This window comes from Anomaloglossus baeobatrachus, chromosome 1 (genome assembly GCF_048569485.1).
Source record: "Anomaloglossus baeobatrachus isolate aAnoBae1 chromosome 1, aAnoBae1.hap1, whole genome shotgun sequence".
In the NCBI taxonomy this organism is placed as follows: Eukaryota; Metazoa; Chordata; class Amphibia; order Anura; family Aromobatidae; genus Anomaloglossus; species Anomaloglossus baeobatrachus.
In genome coordinates this window covers 170,779,301-170,803,252 of record NC_134353.1, presented here as the reverse complement: position 1 = coordinate 170,803,252, position 23,952 = coordinate 170,779,301, and the positions used below count along the sequence as shown (strand labels likewise).

At 44.4% G+C, this 23,952-nt stretch overlaps 1 protein-coding gene across 1 annotated transcript in view; it reads left to right on the top strand.

The window, feature by feature from the left end:
• LOC142309610 (ecto-ADP-ribosyltransferase 5-like) overlaps positions 1-23,304 on the top strand; it is a 61,102-nt gene extending 37,798 nt beyond the window's left edge. The window contains exons 3-4 of the mRNA XM_075347201.1: positions 14,565-15,249; positions 19,635-23,304. Of these exons, the coding sequence (XP_075203316.1) occupies positions 14,565-15,249; positions 19,635-19,639 (690 nt within the window). The 3' untranslated portion in view covers positions 19,640-23,304. The remainder of the gene's footprint in view (positions 1-14,564; positions 15,250-19,634) is intronic.
• Positions 23,305-23,952: the final 648 nt, after the last annotated feature.

Here is a 23,952-nt window from a genome sequence, read left to right as displayed (position 1 = left end):
CTATGCCACTAGAAAAGAGTTTTACAAAAGCTCCAAAGTTTATCAACATAAAACCTTTATTTTTATGCCCAAAATGGGATGATCATAATTAGAGAACAGCAATGATTTTAACACAGAGTAAGATTATAAGTAGATTTTCTGAAGGCAACAACAGTCACCAATCAGTAGGACGTGTACAGGCGTTTGCTTTGAATGACTTCAGCAAATCTGCAGCCACAGGACATAACTAGTCTATCACACTGCTCTCGTGTGATTTTGGTCCACTCTTTTTCCAGTCTCTTCCACAGTTCTTTGACTGTTGTAGGTTTCTTGGCCATAACTTTGTCACCAAGGATTTTCCAGAGGTTTTCTATTGGGTTTAGATCAGGACTCTGGGTTGGCCATTTCATTGTTTCAATGTTTTATATTCCAAGGAATTGGTCTACCCCTTTTGCTGTTTGACAGGCGGCATTGTCCTGCATGAAAATTGCTGGCTGAGTGATGAACACAAATAAGAAACCATGTGTTGTTGAAGACAGTTTTGATACACACTTGCATTCACTCTGCCATACACATAGCTGTCTGAGAGAGACAACCGCTGCAGAAAGCATTCCTCAAATCATGACACTTCTTCCACCACCTTTCACTGACTTCTTAACACACTTTGGGTTCTGTCTTTCCCCAGTTTGCCGATGAACAAAATGTTTCCCAACAGACCCAAATACATTAAACTTGCTTTCTTCACTAAAATGAACTGTGAACCACTTCTCCTCTGTCCACACAATATGCTCCTCACCAAAAGTAAGTCTAGCTTTTTGATTCTTTCTGCTAATGAGAGGTTTTCAGTCCAAATGCTCTTAAACATCATGACACTGTATGGCGAGACAGATCCTTACTCTGTTCAGTGCTGAATTGCTGAGAAATTCCAGCTGCAGTGTTGAAACAATTACTCATGGAGATTCTTTGCATTATCCTGTCCTCTCTTGTATTTGTCTTTCGAGGGTGACCAGCCTTCTTGGGGGACTGAAGTTTGTGATGTTGTAAAGATGCAATATTCTCAAAATCACAGTCTTGGAACAACCAACTTCTCTTGCTATAGCTGATAGAGTCACCCCTTTGGCCTTCATCTGGACAACCTGCTGCTGGAGGGTTTCAGCCAGTTTGTAACGGCACACTATTTTTGCAAAGTTATCTGCTAACTGGAAAGTTAGACTGCCAGTTACATAGAGTTTCACAGATAATTAAGGAAATTAGCACCAGGTGCCAGATTAAAACCAATAACTTGAGGGGGAGCTCTACAAGTTGAGTTCAGGTGAGGTCCCCTTTGAAATCCAGGTTTGGAGGCGGAGTCAAAAAGACAGTTGACAGTTGGAAAAAAGGAGACTGTGCGAGCAGAGAGTGAGGGAAGACATCAAAATGGAGAGGGTTGTGCTTAGCCCGTATGAGTAACTGTGTGACCGCCTGAGGGATCAGGAGTGAGGCAAAAGAGGAGTGACCGGGGAGGTGGAGCCAGATAGGTTCATCCCCAAGGAACAGCGCTGATTACCGGACACCGGCGTCTGAGATTGTGAGGGATCTAATCTACCCAGAAAAAAAGACCGGAGGTCAGGGAGACTCCAGATCTACTGGCCGCAGCAGCACCTGAAGGCAAAGCCGCTACACAGAGCTTAGGGACCACAGTGAGTACAGCAGTGCCCCTTAGAGAAGCTCCCGCCACCTGCCATACAGGTGAAGACAGTGAGAGAGAGACAAGGTATAGCTACAGGCAGCCTAGGACCAAGGAGAGACACAGCGCAGCATGGAGGCCTCACAACTAACCTGGTGCAGAGATCCTGAACTGTTCCCAGATTACCCAAAAACTGTCACATCAGAAACTGAACCCATTTTTAATAACACCTGCAAGTAAAACCTGGTCAGAGTTAATGAATTGGTGTGACATACTTTATTTCTTCATCTGAGGAGCAATAGGCTGCTGCATTAAAGTGACAGTTGAAAAGGCTGTGAAGAAAAACCGCCATATCTGTCTTCTACTAAAACTGCCCTGGGGATACTGCTTCACCTACAGGAAGCGTAAACAACTGGCTGCCTAACCATCACCCCAGAGGTCTGACCTGCACCCCCAGTAACCATACTGGAACCGTAGGTGGCATCACAAAATACTTTTATTTTATTTTTTTTTAATTGTTATTATTTACTGACTTTCAGCGACCACCAGGGCCACGGGACCGGGCACAGGCCCCCGTGACATAATCCCATTAAACAACACCCGGAACCGAGTACCCCACGGCCCTGGGGCGGGTCAGCTTTTGGCGTCACGAACAGGATTTGGACAAGGCCCAGTAACCCTGGGTAACGTGTGCCTTGAAAACTGTTTAACCTCATAACGACGGCCGTACGACTTAAAGCGGCGGCAAAACAGGGTACTTATTCTGTTCCGCCGCTTTAAAGCGGCGGCCCGAAAAAACCCTGTACCGCCCCCCAGCAACCGAAAATCTCGGGGGTTTCAGCTACCAGGGGTAGCTGAGACCCCCCAGATTATGAATCGGGGTGTTTTTTTTGGACCCCGATCATGTGATCGGCGGTATACACTGTATACCGACGAACACATGAAAAAAAAAGAAATGGCCGGTAAAACTGATTTCTTTTTCATCTGACATGATCAAACATGTCAGATGAGAAAGAAATCTAAACCCCTAGTGCCCCCAAAGCCCCCGGTACCGGAGAGTCCCCCCACCACCCCTACCCCCCCTCCGGAGCACTCAAAATGGCGCCGAAGAGCACAGAAAACTGCCGCCAGCGCCGGCTCTGCATTCATTTCCCTCCGATCTGAAATGATCAAACATTTCAGATCGGAGGGAAATGTCCTCCCCCTGACCCCTCCTCCGGTCCACCGGAGCCCTCTGGTCACCGGAGCCCCCTCCGGTTCTCCAGAGTCACCACCCCCCTCCCCCCTCCGGAGCGTGGAAGATGGCGGCGCACAGCGCGCGGCCGCATTCATTCTGCTCTTTCTGCCGCATGTGACACGTCACATGCGACAGAAAGGTGTCCCCAGGTCCCGCTAGGTCACCCCCCGTCACCCCCCCCAGCCCCCAGTCTTACGTTACCTGTCTGGTGATCCGTCCCGCGATCACGCCGCCTCCTTCTTCAATGCTGGCGGCGCATGCGCAGACAGCGGCTGTCAGCTGGATCCCTGCAAGCAGGGACCCTGACGTCGCTGCTGCACAGGCTCCACTGTGGACCGGGGGAGGGTGAGTGCGGTAATCTGCAGTCACACTCCTCACATGGAGAGACTGCTGTTCCAGAAAATGGGGGGTACGTTCTGTGAGCGTGCCCCTCATATTCTGGAATGAGGTTACTGCAGGTCACTCTGCCCTAGGTTGGACCGGGGCAGTGTGAGTGCAGTATTCTCAGATTACTGCACCCACACTGCTCTTGGAGAGCTTGCTCTTCCAGAAAATGGGGGATACGTTCCCTGAACGTGCCCCCCATATTCTAGAAGATCCAGAGTCGGCGTGGGACCTCCAAAATGGATTACAGCGACCGGAATTTCTTTATTTTCAATAAATTGGGGAAAGAGGAATGTTTCGGGGAGTGTTTTTTCAAATAAATTTTTTTTTTGTCTTGTTTTTTTCTATTACTGACTGGGTTAGTGATGTCGGGTATCTGTTTAGATGCCGTGACATCACTAACCCCAGGGCTTGATGCCAGGTGACATTACAGCTGGTATCAACCCCATATATTACCCCGTCTGCCACCGCACCAGGGCGCGGGATGAGCTGGGGCGAAGCGCCAGGATTGGCGCATCTAATGGATGCGCCACTTCTGGGGCGGCTGCGGCCTGCTATTTTTAGGCTGGGAAGAGTCCAATAACCATGGCTCTTCCCACCCTGAGAATACCAGACCCCAGCTGTCCGCTTCACCTTGGCTGGTGATCTAATTTGGGGGGGACCCCACGTTTTTTTTTTTTAAAAAAACGCCTGGGGAGCCCTCCAAATTGATCACCAGACAAGGTGAAGCTGTCAGCTGTGGTTTGCAGGCTACAGCTGTCTGCTTTACCCTAGCTGGCTATCAAAAATAGGGGGGACCCCACGTCGTTTATTTTAATTATTAATTTTTTGGGGGGCTAAATACAAGGCTAGGCACCCTTTAGTGCCACATGAAAGGCACTAAAGGGCGCCAGCTTAGAATATGCAGGGGGTGGGACGTTATATATGTTTGACATCTATCCATTCATCCATTGTAGCATTTTAGGCTGTGCACCCATAATCGGGGTTTGCAGCGTTTTGGGCGCAGAGTGTGTCCATAGTGTGTCCCTGTGTCCATAACGCTGCGTTGTGCAGTAGAAGCACAGTGGAAGGATTTTTAGAAATCCCGTGTCCAATGTGCTTCTTTTCTCCGCAGCATAAACCGACCTGTGGTGCAGCTTCCCGAGCCTCAGCATGTCAATTTATGCTGCGGAGACAAGAGTGTTCTCTGCAGGTAGCATAGAGCTCCACAGCGGCCTGAACCCAAATCGTGGGCATGGGCAGCTGCGTTCTCCCGTGGACAACACTCACATCTCTGCAGGAGGCTGACACTGTGTACTAGACGCCGTGTCGCTGGATCATGGCCACATAGCCTAACAGTGAGACATTTGTTGCTACAGCAACATTTTTGTGAAGTACCTGTGGATTCAAAATGCTTACTATACTCCTGAATAAAATCCAGTTTCCAAAATGGGGTCACTTGTGGGGGGTTTCTGATGTATAGGTACCCAAGGGGCCCTGCAAATGTGACATGGTGCCCGCAATTTATTTTAACTTTTCCAGAATTCAAATGGTGCTCCCTCCATTCCAAGCCCTCCCATTTATCCAAACAGAGGTTTTTGGCCACATGTGGGGTATCCCTGTGCTCATAAGACATTGGATAACAACCTGTGGGGTCCACGGTTTGTTGTTGTCTCTTGAAAAAGTGAGAAATTTGATGCTAAAGTAACATTTTTGTGAAAAAAATGAAAATTTTCAATATGGCAACCTAAGCTTATCAAATTCTGTGAAGTACTCGTGGATTCAAACTGCTCACTATACACCTAGATAAAAGCCTTGAGGTGTCTTGTTTCCAGAATGAAGTCACTTGTGGGGGACCGCCACTGTTTAGGCACCTCAGGGGCTCTCCAAATGCAACCTGGCGTCCGCTATTGATTCCAGCCAATTTTGCAGTCAAATGGCACTCCTTCCCTTCCGAGCCCTGCCATGTGCCCAAACAGTTGATTTCCACCACATATAAGGTATCGCCAAACTCAGGAGAAATTGCACAATAAATGTTATGCTGAATTTTTTCCTTTTACTCTTGTAAAAAAAAAAGCTACCTGGTTGAAATAACAATTTTGTGGTAAAATTTTATTTTTTTTTTTCATGGCTCAACGTTATAAAATTCTATGAAGCACCTGAGGGTTCAGGGTACTCACCAAACATCTAGATAAATTCCTTGAGGGGCCTAGTTTCCAAAATGGGGTCACTTGTGCGGAGGTTTCTGCTGTTTAGGTACCTTAGGGGACCTCCAAATGCGACATGGTGCCCGCAATCTTTTTCAGCCAAATTTCCTTTCCAAAATTCAAATATTGCTCCTTTCGTTCCAAGCCCTCTCATTTGTCCAAACAAAAGTTTCAGACCACATGTGAGGTATCACCGCGCTCATAAAAAAGTGGTTAACAAACCTTGAGGTCAAATTTTTGGAATTACCTCTTGAAAAAGTGAGAAAATTTATGCTAAAGCAACATTTTTGAGAAAATTATTAAAATTTTCAATATGACAACGTAACGTTAACAAAATCTGTGATGTACCTGTGGATCTAAAATGCTCACTATACCCCTAGATAGAAGCCTTGAGGGGTCTAGTTTCCAAAATGGTGTCACTTGTGAGGGATTTCTTCTGTTTAGGTACCTTAGCGGACCTGTAAATGCAACATGGTGCCCGCAATCTATTTCAGCCAAATTTGCTTTCCAAAATTCAAATATTGCTCCTTCTGTTCCGAGCCCTCCCATTTGTCCAAACACAGGTTTCTGACCACATGTGGGGTATCGGCGCACTCATAAGAAAGTGGGGAACAAGTTTTGGGGTCCATTTTGTTGTGTTATTTCTTCTAAAAGTGAATAAATTTGGGTTAGAGCAACATTTTTAGGTAAAATTTAAATTTTGCTTTTTTTCATTCCACATTGCTTTTGTTCATGTGAAGCACCTGAAGGGTTAATAAACTTCTTGAATGTGGTTTTGAGTACTTTGGGGGGTGCAGTTTTTAGAATGGTGTCACTTTTGGGTATTTTCTGTCATCTAGGCCCCTCAAAGTCACTTCAAATGTGATGTGGTCCCTAAAAAAATGGTTTTGTAAATTTTGATGTAAAAATGAGAAACCGCTGATAAACTTTGAACCCCTCTAACTTCCTAACAAAAAAAAATTTTGTTTCCAAAATTGTGCTGATGTAAAGTAGACATGTGGGAAATGTTATTTATTAACTATTTTGTGTCACAGAAATCTCTGGTTTAACGGTATACAAATTCAAAAGTTGAAAATTGCTAAATTTTCAAAATTTTTGCCAATATTCAATTTTTTTCATAAACGCAAAAAATATTGTCCTAAATTTGGTACTAACATGAAGTCCAATATGTGACGAAAAAACAATCTCAGAATCACCGGGATCCGTTGAAGCGTTCCAGAGTTATAACCTCATGAAGTGACACTGGTCAGAATTGCAAAATTTGGTCTGGTCATTAAGGTGAAAATTAGCTCCGTCACTAAAGGGTTAATAATAACTGAACTTTGCCGCCATTTTGAGCATTTGAAAAATTAACCGTGCCACAGCGAGGATGGAGATGCAAGGCGATGCTGATGCCGCTGAAGCAGCTGCAACACCTGAAGCTGTAGCCCCTATCATGCCGCTTGCTCTGCCGTATGTCCTGGGGGCAGCATGGTTACCGCAATATGCTGGGGAACCCAATACCCTAGCTGAATTTAGGGAAAAGATATGCAATTTCCTGGATATATACTCTATGACTGACAAGCAAAAAGTGTCTGTTTTGCTGGGGCAACTGACGGGTGCAGCAGAGCGAGAGGTTAAATCCTGGCTGAATACAGATAAAAGGACAATAACCCAGATATTTGCTAATCTAAAAGCTGCTTTTGAAACTCGTACTGTAGCTGAGCTAAAGGCCATGTCTCACTAAGCAACATCGCTAGCAATATCGCTGCTGAGGCACGACTTTTGTGACGCAACAGCGATGTTGCTAGCGATGTTGCTGTGTGTGACATCCAGCAACAACCTGGCCCCTGCTGTGAAGTCACTGGTTGTTGCTGAATGTCCTGGACCATTTTTTAGTTGTTGCTCTCCCGCTGTGAAGCACACATCGCTGTGTGTGACAGCGAGAGAGCAACAACTGAAGTGCAGTGAGCAAGGAGCCGGCTTCTGCGGACGCTGGTAACAAAGGTAAATATCGGGTAACCAAGAAGCCCTTTCCTTGGTTACCCGATATTTACCTTCGTTACCAGCGTCCGCCGCTCTCACGCTGTCAGTGCCGGCTCCCTTCTCCCTGCACACATAGCTAGACTACACATCGGGTAATTAATCTGATGTGTACTCTGGCTAGGAGTGCAGGGAGCCAGCGCTAAGCAGTGTGCGCTGGTAACCAAGGTAAATATCGGCTTGGTTACCCGATATCTACCTTAGTTACCAAGTGCAGCATCGCTTCCACGCGTCGCTGCTGGCTGGGGGCTGGTCACTGGTTGCTGGTGAGATCTGCCTGTTTGACAGCTCACCAGCAACCCGTGTAGCGACGCTCCAGCGATCCCTGCCAGGTCAGGTTGCTGGTGGGATCGCTGGAGCGTCGCTTAGTGTGACGGTACCTTTAGAATGAGGTTTTACAACTGCAAACAAAGGCCGCAGGATAGCATACGGGATGATGCATTGAACCTTCAGGAGGCGCTGCGGGCTGTAAAGCAGGTAGACTCTGAAAATGCACGAGAGGAAGATCAAATGTTAATTGAACAGTTTCTTGAGGGGCTACATTCACCAATCCATCAAACACAGCTGCATCTATGGGTCATGGACCATCCAAGTATAGACTTTGTAACTCTGAAGAACCGGGCCGTTAGAGCGCTGCGAGTCCCTGTGACTACAGTCCCCGCACCTCAGCTGCAGCAAGCCATCATCTCTCCCTCAGAGGTGGCGCCCCTTTCCTTAACTCTTGCAGAAATCAATGCACAGACTGTAATACCTGGAGCCTCTGATGACTTGCGCTCCCAGGTACAGCAGCTGACAAAAGATGTGGCCATGCTCCTAAAGGCCATGCAACTCCAGCAGAAACCGCAGTCTTCGGAGAGGATCCAGTTGGCTGACAGCCCTGAGGCCGTCCCGTGGATGCGAGGAAGGAGGAACCCGCCACCCAAAGGAAGACCCAACAACCGCTGCAACTCGTCAGGGCAGCCTATCTGCCACCATTGTAATGAGGCGGGCCACTTTGCCAGGTCATGTCCTTTAAAACCAGCGACTCCTGGGGCAGGGGGCCGATCACCAGGAATAAAACAACCAGGCCCATCGAACTGGCGAGATAGATATGTGGGAGGACGGCCATTCCTATCTATCGTGCTAGATGGCATTCCCACACTTGCTCTATTGGACACTGGCTCACAGGTGACGACGATCCCACATATCCTTTACAAAAGATTTTGGGCTGATTCTGAGCTCACTCGCCCAGACCCAGACCTTGCTATATATGCTGCTAATGGACAGCCAGTATCACAAGTAGGGATCAAGGAGGTAACGATAAAGGTGGGGGGGAGAAGCTAAAGCGCCAAGGACTTATTGTGGTGGATACTGATTGTCGTGAAAGAAATCCAACAATGATATTAGGCACTAATGTTGTTGAAAATTGTCTAGGAGAAGTTCTTTTCTTGCTCCAGCAGGTTGCAGAAACTGCCAGCATTGGGCAGCAGAGGGTCCTACAGAAAGAAATCAAGGCCCTTCTGCAGAGACAACAGGTAGAGTTGTCTGGTGGAGAAATTGGCAGTGTAAGCGACCCATTCCCATTGTGTTACCCCCAAGAAGTGAAGTGATTTGGTGTCGGGCAGCGATAGGCCTCAGAGGGCAGGATTACCAGGCAATGGTAGAGCCCATGTACTTAGATAGTAGGCCCAGAGTCCTGACAGCCAGGGAGATAGTTGATGTACGCAAAGGGAGGGTACCTGTACGGGTTTTAAACTGTGGAGAGGAAGAGGTCAAGCTACCCAGATATGCTAAAGTTGCCAAGTTGTTCACTGTCAACAACAACTACATTCAGGCAGTGGAACCCTTGACCCCTGTCCGACCAGGCGGAGGACCAGAGCTCCAAGGGACAACTGGAGAACTGGTGTCAGAAGCTGCATGTCGGCACTGATTCCACCCCTTCTTGCCAAAGGCACGGAGTTTATCTGGTGGTGAAGGAATATGAACTTGTTTTTAGTAAGCATCCATTAGACTTTGGACGGAGAAAAGGGGTACACCATCGCATACCCACGGGAGACCATCCACCTAGAAAAGAGAGACACAGGCCTATACCACCAGCTCACTATCAGTGTGCTAAAGATATGTTATGGGAAATGAAGGAGGCTGGGGTTATTAGAGATATTAGAGATAGTTGTAGCCCCTGGTCAGCCCCACTTGTCCTGGTAAGAAAAAAAGATGGCACAATGAGGATGTGCGTTGATTATAGGCAGATAAACCGCATAACACACAAGGATGCTTACTCGTTGCCCCGCATTGAGGAATCACTTGCTGCACTGAAAGCTGCTAATTTCTTTTCCACCTTAGATCTTACCAGTGGGTATTGGCAGGTTTCTGTGGCAGAAAAAGATCGAGAGAAGACCGCATTCACGACGCCGATGGGTCTGTGTGAGTTCAACAGCATGCCGTAAAGACTGTGCAATGCACCAGGCACGTTCAAAAGGCTGATTCAGTGTTGCCTGGGGCACAGAAACTTCGAGACTGTACTGATATATCTTGATGACGTCATCGTGTATTCCAAGATGTATGAGGAACATCTGGAGCACCTGGCCGAGGTGTTTGAAGCATTGTCAATGTTTGGTATGAAACTAAAGCCTTCAAAATGCCATTTGCTATCAGAGACTGGCCGAAGCCAACAACCGTCAAAGAGGTACGTCAGTTCTTGGGGCTGGTAGGATACTTCAGGAGGTTCATAAAGGACTTCACAAAAATAGCGGCGCATTTGCAAGACCTCCTCGTAGGCCAGACCAAAAAGAACAAGACTTCTAGCCCTCCATTTGAATGGGGTGAGAAAGAAGAAGACTCCTTCAAGCACATGAAATGGGCCCTGACCGGTGAGGAAATCTTGGCCTATCCTGATTATAATCTACCATTCGTGATGTACACAGATGCCAGTAATGTGGGATTGGGAGCTGTGCTGTCACAGGTGCAGAATGGTAAAGAACGAGTAATTGCCTTTGCAAGCAGGAAGCTCCGACCTACCGAGAGAAACCCAGAAAATTACAGCTCGTTCAAGCTAGAATTACTGGCCTTAGTCTGGGTCATCACTGAACGATTCAAGCACTACCTGGCGTCTGCGAAGTTTACCATATTTATGGATAACAACCCGCTTACTCACTTGGACTCCGCAAAACTAGGTGCACTAGAGCAGCGATGGATGGCCCGTTTGTCAAACTATGACTTCACCATCAAATATCGGGCAGGCCGCAAAAATGCCAACGCTGATGCATTGTTGAGAATGCCCCATTTACCAGATGCAGGAGAAGACTCTGATGAGCTAGAAGAGATAGAACTGCCGGCTTTTCACCACAACAGTGCATCCCAGTGTAACCAACGTGTTAAAGGCAAACACCAAGAGGCCATGCTGAACCCGCTACCTTACCACGGGTGGGAAGAAACGCAAGACAGCGATCTGGCTGTTCGCCTAGTTAAAGAGCTATTAACCGAACCAGACTCAAGTCTTAACCCAGAGGCCCCACCGGAAGTGCAACACCTGTGGAAGGAAAAGAGCAGATTGTTCATCTACAGAGGTAGGCTATGCAGACATTACATCAACCCCCGAACCTATGAGAGGGTGTGGCAAATAGTGGTACTGAAGAGAGATGTTCAGATGGTGGTGGTAGCGTACCATGACGGAGCAGGACACTTGGGATGGAAGAAGCTTGAGGTACTGTTACGCAGCAGATTCTATTGGGTTGGCATGAGAACGAGAACTGGTGCTGAAACTGTGGCCCATGCAACCTGAAAAGAAATGACCATGACAGTCAAGGAGCTCAATTACAGCCAATTGTCACCAAACAGCCACTGGAACTTGTAGCCTTGGACCATGTGAAATTGACACCCAGTAGATCCGGTTATATGTATGCCCTCCCTATGCTGGACCACTATTCCTGGTTTCTGGTGGTAGTACCTGTAAAGGACTGGACAGCAAGAACCACAGCGAGAACCTTTCAAGCCTACTTCTACAGACCACATGGCTACCCGGAACAAGTGTTGATGGATCAAGGTTCTGCTTTCGAAGCTGAAGTGTTCCAGGAGTTTTGCAACCTGTATGCATGTAAGAAAATCCGAACCACACCGAATCACCCATAGACCAATGGCATGTGTGAGAAAATGAACCAGGTGGTCATAGACCTGTTGAAAACCTTGCCCTTGGAAGAAAGAAGCATGTGGCCGGAGAAGTTGCCTGATTTAGTGGACATGTACAACAACATCCCTGTGAGTTCCACCAATTGCACGCCAGCATACTTGATGAGAGCAAGACCCGGGAAGTTACCAGTTGACTTAGAAATGGGAATTGTCGTTCCTGAAACCAGTTCACCTGAAGCTGATTGGGACACTAAGCGCCAAGAGCAGTACAAAAAGGTACAGGAGTGTGTAGAAAGAAGCCTAGACCAAATTAGAGAAAGGGAAGAGAAATATTATAACAAGAATGCACCAGCTACTCCTTTAATACCTGGAGAGATGGTTCTAAAAAGAAAAAGAAGGACCCATAAGCTTGATAACCAGTGGGAAGCAGGACCATACACAGTATTGCCCTCTAACTTTGACAACAAGAAAATCTGCTTAATCAGCAAGGATAAGGGAAAAACGTCAGCGGCAATTTTTAGAGACCACCTTAAGAAATGTCCTGAACAGTTGAAGCCAAAAGAAGGCACCCCTGTACACATCAACCTAAGGAGGAAAAGAAAGAGAAGATGATAAGAACAGTACTTGATGATTTTCCTGAAAGTTGGCCTTAGTACAATGGAGCCATAATAATACCATTATTGACTACCGCTCAACCAGTAGAAGTCCCAGAAAGACTGGAAGAACCTCTCGAAGTTTCAGAAGAACTACCTGTCGCAGTAGAACCAGAAAACCCTGCTATTTGTGAACCTGCAAGTCCTATGGTAAGACTAAGACAACATTCACGTATACCAATATTGCGTAGATCCTCATGCAGATTAGTAGATAGTGCACGCATAGCACCAGCACTAGGTACCAGTACACTGCACAGACGCAGGCATTACGTAGGTCCAGCCGTAGCAACTTTGGTCAGCCCCCATCCCGTTATGTAGCAGAATATTAAAAAGAAAGTGTAGTAGTTAGTAAAATGTAAAAATGTTTTATTTGTTTATTTATTGCAACTAAGTAAATCCGTAACCATCAAGCGTATTGAGCCTGCAGGAATTTTTGCATGAACTTTTGGATCTTCTTGAACTTTTATTGACATATGGACCAGTGGACCACAGGACTGGTAGTGGTCAAAAACTTTCTTATATATACCATACTCACATTTTGCAGCAGAAGGACTGCATTTTTCCATTTTATTGTTTTTTGTAATTTTTATTTTTTAAGACTTTGTACTATTCTTTATTGTTGCTAATGTTTTATAAGTTTGTGTTTCCAGTTCAGGCGTACTGAATTTAACTAAGGGGGAATGTGGCACCCCAGGGTTCAGTTGCCACAAATATACCTGTACCTTGGGCAGGGAAGGATCTCCACATCAGGTAATCCCACATACAACATTTCCACTCCAAGCCTGGAGGGGGAGCTCTACAAGTTGAGTTCAGGTGAGGTCCCCTTTGAAATCCAGGTTTGGAGGCAGAGGCAAAAAGACAGTTGACAGTTGGAAAAAAGGAGACTGTGCAAGCAGAGAGTGAGGGAAGACATCAAAATGGAGAGGGCTGTGCTTAGCCCATACAAGTAACTGTGTGACCGCTTGAGGGATCAGGAGTGAGGCAAAAGAGGAGTGACCGGGGAGGTGGAGCCAGACAGGTTCATGCCCAATGAACAGCGCTGATTACTGGACACCGGCGTCTGAGATTGTGAGGGATCTAATCTACCCAGAAATAAAGACCGGAGGCCAGGGAGACTCCAGATCTACTGGCCGCAGCAGCACCTGAAGGCAAAGCCGCTACACAGATCTTAGGAACCGCAGTGAGTACAGCAGTGCCCCTTAGAGAAGCTCCCGCCGCCTGCCATACAGGTGAAGACAGTAAGAGAGGGACAAGGTATAGCTACTGGCAGCCTAGGACCAAGGAGAGACACAGCGCAGCATGGAGGCCTCATAACTAACCTGGTGCAGAGATCCTGAACTGTTCCCAGATTACCCAAAAACTGTCACATCAGAAACTTAACCCATTTTTAATAACACCTGCAAGTAAAACCTGGTCAGAGTTAATGAATTAGTGTGACGCACTTTATTTCTTCATCTGAGGAGCTATAGGCTGCTGCATTAAAGTGACAGTTGAAAAGACTGTGAAGAAAAACCGCCATATCTGTGTACTACTAAAACAGCCCTGGGGATCCTGCTTCACCTACAGGAAGCGTAAACAACTGGCTGCCTAACCATCACCCCAGAGGTCTGACCTGCACCCCCAGTAACCATACTGGAACCGTAGGTGGCGTCACGAAATACTTTTATTTTTTTTATTTTTTTCTTTATAATTTTATTTTTTTTTAATTGTTATTATTTACTGACTTTCAGCGACCACCAGGGTCACAGAACCGGGCACAGGCCCCCGTGACATAATCCCATTAACCAACACCCGGAAACGAGTACCCCAGGGCCCTGGGGCGGGTCAGCTTGAATTGGGCATTTAGAATTCAGTCGCCTGATTCTTTTATTCGGCAGTGAGATTACCCACTTTCAGATCATTCTAGCAGCTGCTCTCTCATAGGGAAGATAGGTACATGAGAGAAATGGGCGCATCTGTTTTTTGGTTATTTTAGAGATAGAACTGTTTGTCGAGGAATAGTTTTGCTAACAGCTACCTAATGTGTAAGTCCAGCTATACAGTGGCAGCTTTACAATCTTTGGAGGGGTATCCCAGTTCGGTTGATCTCATGGGTTGGGTGAATATCCATTAGACCTATTGGTCATCAAGGGAGAGTATTTTCCTTCTAAACCATTCTTAATTTATTTATTATCTTTTATTTTATTTATTTCTGTTGCAGACTGTTATTAATTTTGATCTTAATACACTAAAATTTCTACACAACAAGATTGCTGCATGTTATAGATACAGCCCTTATGGCAAAGCTGAGACCTGTCAGTAGAAGTGGGTAATCACCTTTTTCTTCTCCCTAGGAGACACCACTGGATGACAATCCTAAGATATTTGATGATCAATATAAAGGTTGCAGAGATAAAATGGATAAAATTGTCTCAGGCATATTACAGTCTGAACTTCAATCCAATCAGGAATTTAATGATTCCTGGAAGGATGCCACTTCTTATTGGAAAGTTATCAAGCCAACCATTAAGGTTCCAAAAGCTTTTAAAGATGAATATGGAATTGCAGTGGTCGCTTATACGGGTAATATCTATGAGGATTTCAATCAAGCAACAAGAGATGTCGGCACTTCAATACAAAATTACAAGAATGCATTTCATTTTAAGGCAATGCACTATTACTTGACTAAGGCTGTGGACTTGTTAGCCAAAAAGGACAAAAAAAAACAGGTATATAGAGGAGTGAATATTTACTTTGTACCTTCTGAAAGTGCAAAGGGTTTCCTCCGATTTGGTCAGTTTTCCTCTAGCTCTGAAGATAAAGCAGAAGCTATAAAATTTGGCACCAAATCATTCTTCGATATGCAAACACGCTATGGGGTTAATGTAATGAAGTTTTCACAGGTTCCCCAGGAAAAAGAGGTACTAATCCCTGGATATGAGTTATTCAAGATCGCATCATTTAAAAAAAAAACTCACCACTTCACCTTAATCAGTACAGGGACAATCAAAAGTCGCTTTGAATGCGCTTATTTTAAAGGTAAGACATAAGCGGAGATTATCTCAGACTCATTTTAATGTTTGTTACATACTCGTAGTTATAGTAACTATGTGAGGGCATGTTTTGTGTGGGATGAGCTGTCATTTTTATTGGTATCATTAGGGGATACATATGACTTTTGGATTGTGTGGCAACTCGCATCGCTGACTTTTATTTTAAAATATCACAAACTGAGTGATTCTGGTCTCCTATTAAAGCAGAGATTCTCAGCTTGAAAATAAACCCAATTACTGCTGTAGCTGTGACTCTGGCCGATATACAGCTTGTGAAAATGCTGCCCCTTCCCCCTGACTTTACCTAGTGTCGATAAATAGAGAGTAAACTGTGAGAGCTGACAGCCCGCTGGAACAGAAGAAAGATGATATATGAGCGCCTCCTGAAACTTGCAAAATATTGTTTATTTTTCTGAAAAAAAAATAAATTAAGAATATGTATAAAAACATAACTAGTAATATAAAACTTTTATGATCATGGACATACCTATACATCATAGGAAGGAAGTAGTTCCTGATTAAGGGTGTATAAGTACGTCGTGGCGATCGAGGAGGCACTGGCGCTGTGCCTGGTATGATTGCCATCAGTGACTTGGCTTTCCTGACAGCCAGTCCCTCGCCCTCACAGACAGGGATGGTCCCTTTGCTGTTCCTGGCTGTTTGACCTCCTAAATGCCACAATCGATATCGATTGTGGCACTTAGGATATTGGGAGAGGGATTGCGCTCAATCTCCTCTCCGATCCATACCCCGTGATATAATCACCGCCATGGTGACTCGAGGTTGTCATGATGACCTCCGGCACCAGCCTGCAGCATGATCATTGAAGCTTCTCATAGTGCAGCTCTCATAGTTTAACTGTACTGCAATGGCCGATCAGTGCAGTACATTGCAGCTGCGATCAGAGCAGTAAAATATATAGGGACTAAAAATATAAAAGCAAAAAAAGTAAAAAAATAGATAAATCTGAAAATATAGAACAAAAAAATGATTCCAATAAATAGTTATAATTATGTAAAAAAAAGGACACATATTTTTTATCACCGTGTCTGTAACAACCAATCCCTTTCAGTGGACACAGTAAAAAAATAAATAAGCAGCAAAAACTATTTTTTTTCATCGTACTGCTGACAAAAAAGTGGAATAAAAAGTGATCAAAAAGTCATAAATAAAAATGGTACCACAAAAAACAAGCCTCTATAGAGAACCATCAGCGAAAAAATTAAAAAAGCTTTAGTTCTCAGATTACAAGAATGCAAAAACTGTTTTGTTTTTTTTTTAAATAGTTTTTATGTTGTGATAGCGGCAAAACATAAAAAAACTATGTAAATATGTTATTGCTTTAATCAAACTGACCCAAAGAATAAAGCTGTTTTATCACTTTTATGACATGGTGAATGGCATAAAAAAAAGTAAAAAAAAGTAATTCTTGAATTGTTGTTTCTTCTTGATTGTGCCACACAAAAAGCAGAATAAAAAGCGATCAAAAAATATTATGTGGCCCAAAATGGTACCAATAAAAACTCCAACTCATCCTACAAATAACAAGTCCTCACATGACTGTGTCGGCAGAAAATGTGCTGGGCACGACAAGAACCTACTTGCAATTTTTATTTCTGCAAAATTCCCTGTGTTTGACACCGTGGATTTTTTCCTGAGACTAAATTGTCCCAACACCCATAGACGAATTTCCAGAGGTGTGTAATTTCCAAAATTTGGTCACTTGAGGGATTTCTTCTGTTCTGACACTTAGGGACTCTGCAAATAGAGTCCGCAAACTATTCAAGGAAAATCTGTGCTCTAAAAATGAAATGGCGCTTCTTTCCTCCCGAGCCCTGTGGTGCAGCCAAACAGTACTGTACAGTCAAGGACGTACTGGTACATCCTTGGTCGTGAAGAGGTTAAGATTTATTACATTACTAAGTGAAACTGGTCAGAATTGAAAAAAAAATGGCCTGGTCATGAAGGTGAAAACAGGCTTGGGAGTAAAGGGGTTAAGAAGGAAAAAAAGTACATATTAATTGTCGCATCTGCAATTACTTAAACTAAAGAATTAGCTTGTCATTTGGCGCTTCTTGTAAACACCATTAAAAAAGCTAGACTTGCTGTTTTGGGTTTTTTTGTATTGAAAAAATGTAATAAAAAGCAAAAAAATGTCCAGAGCACAAAAACAGGCCTTCATACACCTGATTCTATTGTAAAAATAAAAAGTGATAAAATATAAATAAACTATACATATTTGAGATCACTGTGCCTACAACAAACTAAACTATAACATGAGCCTGCCATTTATCAATGCACATCATAAAAAGATCATTAAAAATAAATGACTGATTCATTAATTTAATGTCACGATGTCAATTTAATTGATCACATTCGCCCAAAACCAATAAAAACTGCAACTTGTCCTTCAAACAATAACTCCTCATACAACTCTAATCAACAAAAAAAGGTTATGTGTCTCAGAATCTAGCAACATGAAAATGTTTTTGTTTTTTGGAAATGTTTTTATTGTGCAAACATTAAACATAAATGAAGCTATAGTCCATTACAAGAAATAAAAAAAATGAGTGTGGCATTTACCAAATGCATAAAATCCTCTTTATTTCTTCATCACATAAAACAATGTAGGTGAACAGGGGGATGCGGGCAGCGTCTGGACAACTGCCATTTCGATCTCTAATGCGCTTCAACAGGTCCTGCCAGGACTATTATAAAGGATGCACTTTAAAAATGAGGTTATCTGTGCAGAGCTTCTGCATTGGCCCCTCAAAGACACCTCAGAATTGAATTGACTCCAAAAAATACATTTCTGAAAGTTTCTTTAAAATTGCTGTAAAACTTATAAAAGTCACAAAAAACTAAATAGGGGCCGATTCATCAAAGCTTTTTTGCCAGAAAATGATGTAACAGCACTTGAACTTTTTTGCGCAAAATTGTTGCAACTTTTTGCAAGTTTGACTCTGTCAATGGTGAGGCCGAGTTGGAAAGGGAAACAAAAAAAGATGATGTGTGATCTCCTCCTGTAACCTGAAAAGTAGAATTTGTAGTTAGAAAAATAAACAATATTAAACAATATGTAAGTAACATAAAAAGCCATTTGAGAAGGAAAAAAGTTAACATATTTTTAATCACAATCACCCCCCAAACTCATGATTAATGGAACCTCTGTGTACACCAGAAATTTAACTACAGTCTATGTAGGTGCACACCAATTAGAAGCAGCACCAAATTCATTAAAGGAAACCTATCATTAATCTGCGGCCACCACTATTTAGCTCTTATGTACAGCATTCTAGAATACTGTATATAAGAGCCCTTGCTGCTCTGTATAAGGTAAAAACATCTTTTATTATATTTACCTGCGGGGTGGTTGGGTCTAATGGGCGTCACTGCTCTTGGTCCGGCGTGTCCTATCTTCTTGTGATCACTGCCCTCCTTGCTTCATGTGCATGACACGTCCTACTTCATCTACACAGAGTCCGCGATTGTGCTCCTGTGCATGCACACTTCACTCTGCCCTGCTGCGGGCGAAGCAAAGTATTGTAATGCACAGGAGCAGGGAAAGATCAAAGATCACCTGCGCATGCGCACTACAGTGCTTTGATCTGCTCCCAGCAGAGCAGAGAGAAGTGCGAGTGCAGAGGAGTGCAATGGCGGACTCTGTGTGGATGACGTAGGACGTGTCATGCACATAGAGCAAGGAAGGAGGAGACCAGTGACGGCCATCGGACCCAACCGCCCCACAGGTGAGTATAATAAAACGTCTTTTTAACATTATACAGATCGGCCTAGACTCTTATATACAGTATTCTAGAATTCTGTATATAAAGGCTTACTGGTGGTGGTCACAGCTTATAAGGAAAAAACCTGGTGACAGTGAGCGACGTGCGCCTCTTAATGAAATCGGCACTTTCTATTTCACCAAGACTGGCGTATCACAATTGTGCGCTAGGCCAGTCTTTATTAAACGGCCCCATAGACTTTTAAAATACAATGCCAACATATTGTAAATGTTGATTATTAACTATTTCACGCAATATGACCATTAGTTTTAAGGGCAGACACTTTCAATTAGCAGTGAAACACTTTGCCGCAATTGAAATTTTTGGATAACATTAGGAGAAGCTGCGGAAAGTTGAATTTCAAAAGATTCGCTGATGTTTAGTTAAAACATACAAACCAATGACTTATAATTTACTGGAGATGTAGATATGGTAACATCATCAGATTATCCTGTCAAGTTGTGCTGATATTAAATAACAACTTAAGTATGATCATATATTTGGCATTGGCTAAATGTTGTTATTTTATGTTTAAGTGCAAGATGCCTATTTGTGACTGACACTAATAAACTTTTTTAATCTGCAGAATAAGTGGATGAGAAACCGTATAATCTCACCTTGTCCATGTTGTTAAAAAAATAATCGGCAAAAATCTGAATGGATGATGAGAAAAGCTTAAGAAGAGATCAAGCGAGCTTCCGGTGTACGCCTGCCTGTGCACTTGCTTTCTACAATCGCATTCTTGTCATTATATTATCTTTTAATATGCATTAATGGGGTTTTCTAGTTGCAAACACATAACTTTCTGATAGTATTGTGAAATCAGTCTATGGCCTCTTTCACACGTCCGTGCAAAACTGCAAATGCAAAATGCAAATGCAAAATGAAAACGCAAAATACACGCATTTTGCATGGTCCGTGGTGAAGGTGCATATGTGTGTGTGTGTATGTGTCTGTATGTGTGTTCTGCATGTGTTGGCAGTGTGCTATCTATGTGACATCCGCATAGTGCATGGACAGCAGGAACTTTTATACTTACCCAGCGCTTTTTTTGTAAAAAAATATTTGCTGGTACGCATCTCTGAGGCAAGGAGCGCCGGCGGCCAAGATTGAGGAGTGGGGAGGGGCGTGCTGTCGTGCTGTCGGGTGGCCGAAAGATCCTGTGCACGGATAACCTGTTGAGTCACTGGGTGGCGGAAAACGGCAGTCCCCATACAGCTCTGCCCCCCGCTCGCATTGCCGCCCCCCTGAATATAGTGCCGCCTGAGCAAACTGCTCAACTTGTCCAAAGAACGGTGGGGCCCTGTTTCTCATTATTCAGTTTTGTAGTCTGTACGCTAATTTCAATCAAAAACTATGTCATTCAGATTTCAAAAGAAAAATAAAAAATGACTAATACTGTATAATAATTTTTTTTTTTCACTTGCAAAATATGGTTTTCGACTTACCTAGGCTGTTTTCTATAAGAAAGAAACGCCAAATTTCAACCAAATTTTCATCAGCCAGGACGTCTCGAGTTCGTTCTTTATTGTTTCTGGCAATGGCTGATCGCTGACCTCGAAGTGTCCATTTGTTTCTGTCTCCACGTCTGTTCGGGGTCTTTTGCATGCTGGAGCCGCACCGACCGAGAAATAGTGCATTATTTTATTCATCTAAGGCCCTTTTCACATGTCAGTGATTCTGGTACGTTTGTGCTTTTTTTTAAACGTACCATAATCACTGACATACGCAGACCCATTATAATGAATGGGTCTGCTCAAACATCAGTGATTTTTCACTGAACGTGTCTCCGTGCAGCATTCACCCATGTCCGTGATTGCTGCACGGAGACATGTCCATTTTTTTCTGGCATCACTGATGTCCCACGGACCACGTGTGATCCATGAAACAAGTGCCAGAAAAAAACGTGCTTATAAAATAAAAATCATTTTTACTCACCCGACTCCAGCGATGTCCTCTGCAGCCCGTGCAGCCTGCTGCTTCTGAGCCGGCTCATGATTGTCGCGCATATTCATGATGCACGACACAGCCGACCCGGAAGCAGCTGCTGCAGGGGTCAGCGCCGACCGGATGCTGCACAGCGGGAGCGATCAGCACCATGGAGAGCGGGAGCACACAGAGGTGAGTTGATTTCTAAGTGCAATCATGGGCCACGGACAACGGAGCCCGGATTGCACTTAGACAACCCACGTGTGCCGTGATTCATGGCACATGGTGGGACATGTGAGTGTTTTACACGCCAGTGAAAAACGTCAGTGTTTTTCACTGACATGTGAAACGGGCCTAAGACAAGTTTGACGAAACAAAACTCAATGAACCCTGCTCCCCCCATTCTCCACCCCCCTGTTCCATCCATCCTCCATCCCCCTGCTCCCTCCATTCTCCATCCCCCTGGTCTCTCCATCCTCCATCCCCATGCTCCTTCCATCCTCGATCCCCCTGATCTCTCCATCCCCCATCCCCCTCGTTTCTCAATTCTCCATACCCCTGATCTCTATCCCCCCTGCATCCTTCTTCCCCCTGAACAGCCTGCCGCCCTCTGCACCCCTCTCTCACATACCCTGCACTCCTCCATCTTCTCCAGCTTCTTTCCTGCTGGGCAAAACTCCATGGCTCTGCCCACCCGAGTCACATGTACATGACATCATCGCAGGTCCTGCAGCTCCAGTAGCTGCTCTGCTTGTGCCTCCGCACCACACATGGCTAATTTGTACAGTTTACAAATTAGACATGTGGACAGAGCCAGAGGTGCTGGCCCTCAGCGCACTTCAGATTTTCAGGTACGCCGTACCACCATGTACTGCCGCAAAAAAAGCACTGTACTTACCTGTCCATGGTGCTGCTGTGTCCGGCACTGCTGCTGCTTCCAGGCTGTGGTGCAGTGAATATACAAAGACCATAATGAGCAGGGGTCGGAAGCAAGTGACCAAGTGACAGCAGTGGTTGAGACGTCAGCGGTGTAGACAGGCGAGTATAGAAAATCATTTAATTTCACAGACGTGTTTTCTCTGGTATGTGTCACATTGATGTCACACGGAGCACATCGGTGTGACAGCTGTGCTAGTGGAGAAAAACGGACATGTACACGCACATGTGTGCAAACCCATTGATTTCAATGGGTCTATGTGTGTTCGTGTCTCCGGTATATGTGAGAATGGGCGTCACACGTGCCGGAAACACAGACGTGTGAAGGAGGTCAGGTCGGCTTTTAGCCTTTGGATAGTAACAAGACTGTGCCAATTCTATGACCGCAATCGGAAGTCTTAAAATGCTGAGGAATTAAATCTTCAAGTATGGTAGAAAGCTACAGATTGATTCTTTGGGAATCTTCTAAGGTTTTTTATTTTTACATCTATTATATAAAGCTGATTGTATGTATATATGTATGTATGTATGTCTGCAAAAGGAATTTGCACCGTTGCATGTACAATCACAAAATTTTGCACAGACACGCCATTTGACTCAGGGAATGTCGTAGACTATGTTTTTAGGGGAAATTTTAATCCTGAGCTTTAGAGTAATTTTCCAAAAAGCCTGCCTCCGTTAAAGTCAATGGAGCTGGGAAGCACAGTGCAGCCAGAGCTTCAGAAGAATTCACAGCGGCGCCCTTAAATGGAATGTTGGCGTATCACAATGCAGCCAGGGAAAGAGACAGACAGGGAAAGAGACAGACAAATAGAAAAAGAGAGAGGGAAAGAGACAGACAGGGAAATAATCAGATAGGGAAAGAGACAGACAAGGAAAGCGACAGACAGGGAAAGAGACAGGCAGGGAAAGAGACAGGCAGGAAAAGAGACAGACAGAGACAGACAGGGAAAGAGATAGAGAAACAGGCAGGAAAAGAGAGAGGCAGACAGGGAAAGAGAGATGGACAGACACTGAAAAAGACAGACAGGGAAAGACACAGACAGAGACAAACAGGGAAAGACACAGACAGAGACAGACAGGGAAAGAGATAGACAGACAGAGATGGACAGGGAAAGAGAGACAGACAGGGAAAGAGACAGACAGACAAAGACAGACAAAGAGATAGAGAGACAGACAGAGACTGGGAGAGAAACAAAGACTGGGAGAGAGACTGGGAGAGAGACAGAGAGACAGTTACTATACCAGGCAACGCCGGTTTCTACATCTACTAAATCTATAAAACTAATATAATAAAGTTTAATCCTTTGTCAAACTCTTTAGCACTTTGCAAAATTTGTATTGTTTTTAAATAGCAAATTGTAATGCAATTAAAAATAATATTTGCAATATGTATGTTCTCCTGTCATTCATTCTGGACAAAAATGAAATAAAAATGATATTGAGTCTCTGAGAAGAATAATTCCAGTAATATCACTTCTATTAAGGGATAAGGCTTCAATTCATCAAGAACGGCAATTTTCTCACCGGTCTTGGTAACATGGTGTTTTGGAGGTAGATGCTTATGATTTATTAAGAGGAACAGTGGCGTACCGTCAATAGAGGCAGACCACTGCTATGGGGCCCATGAGCTGGGAGTGGCCCGTGTGCGCTTTCACTTTCATCATTTCCAGCATCATGCCCCCCAGGACCGTCACCAAGCAGCTGATTAAAGCTGCTGGGGGTGACACTATTTGTATAGCTGCAGGCTGGCTGGCAGCTGCAACATAGAGATGCAGATTCACCCACACTGCGCGACCTCTACTGAAGGAGGGACGAGGGACTGGCCAGGCAGCATCTTCTTCCAGTCAGAGAGCTGTGAGAGATACCAAAAAGAGAACAGCCAAACAGGAGAGGGGGCAAAGCTTGTTCAGTACAGCGTGGGAAAAACAAAAGAGGAAAAGGAAAATACAGTGCTGGAGGAGGAGCACATAAAAGAGGGAGAAGCAGCAGAGAGCAGAATGAGCAGAGCAAATAAAGAGCAAAGCAAAGAGGATAGA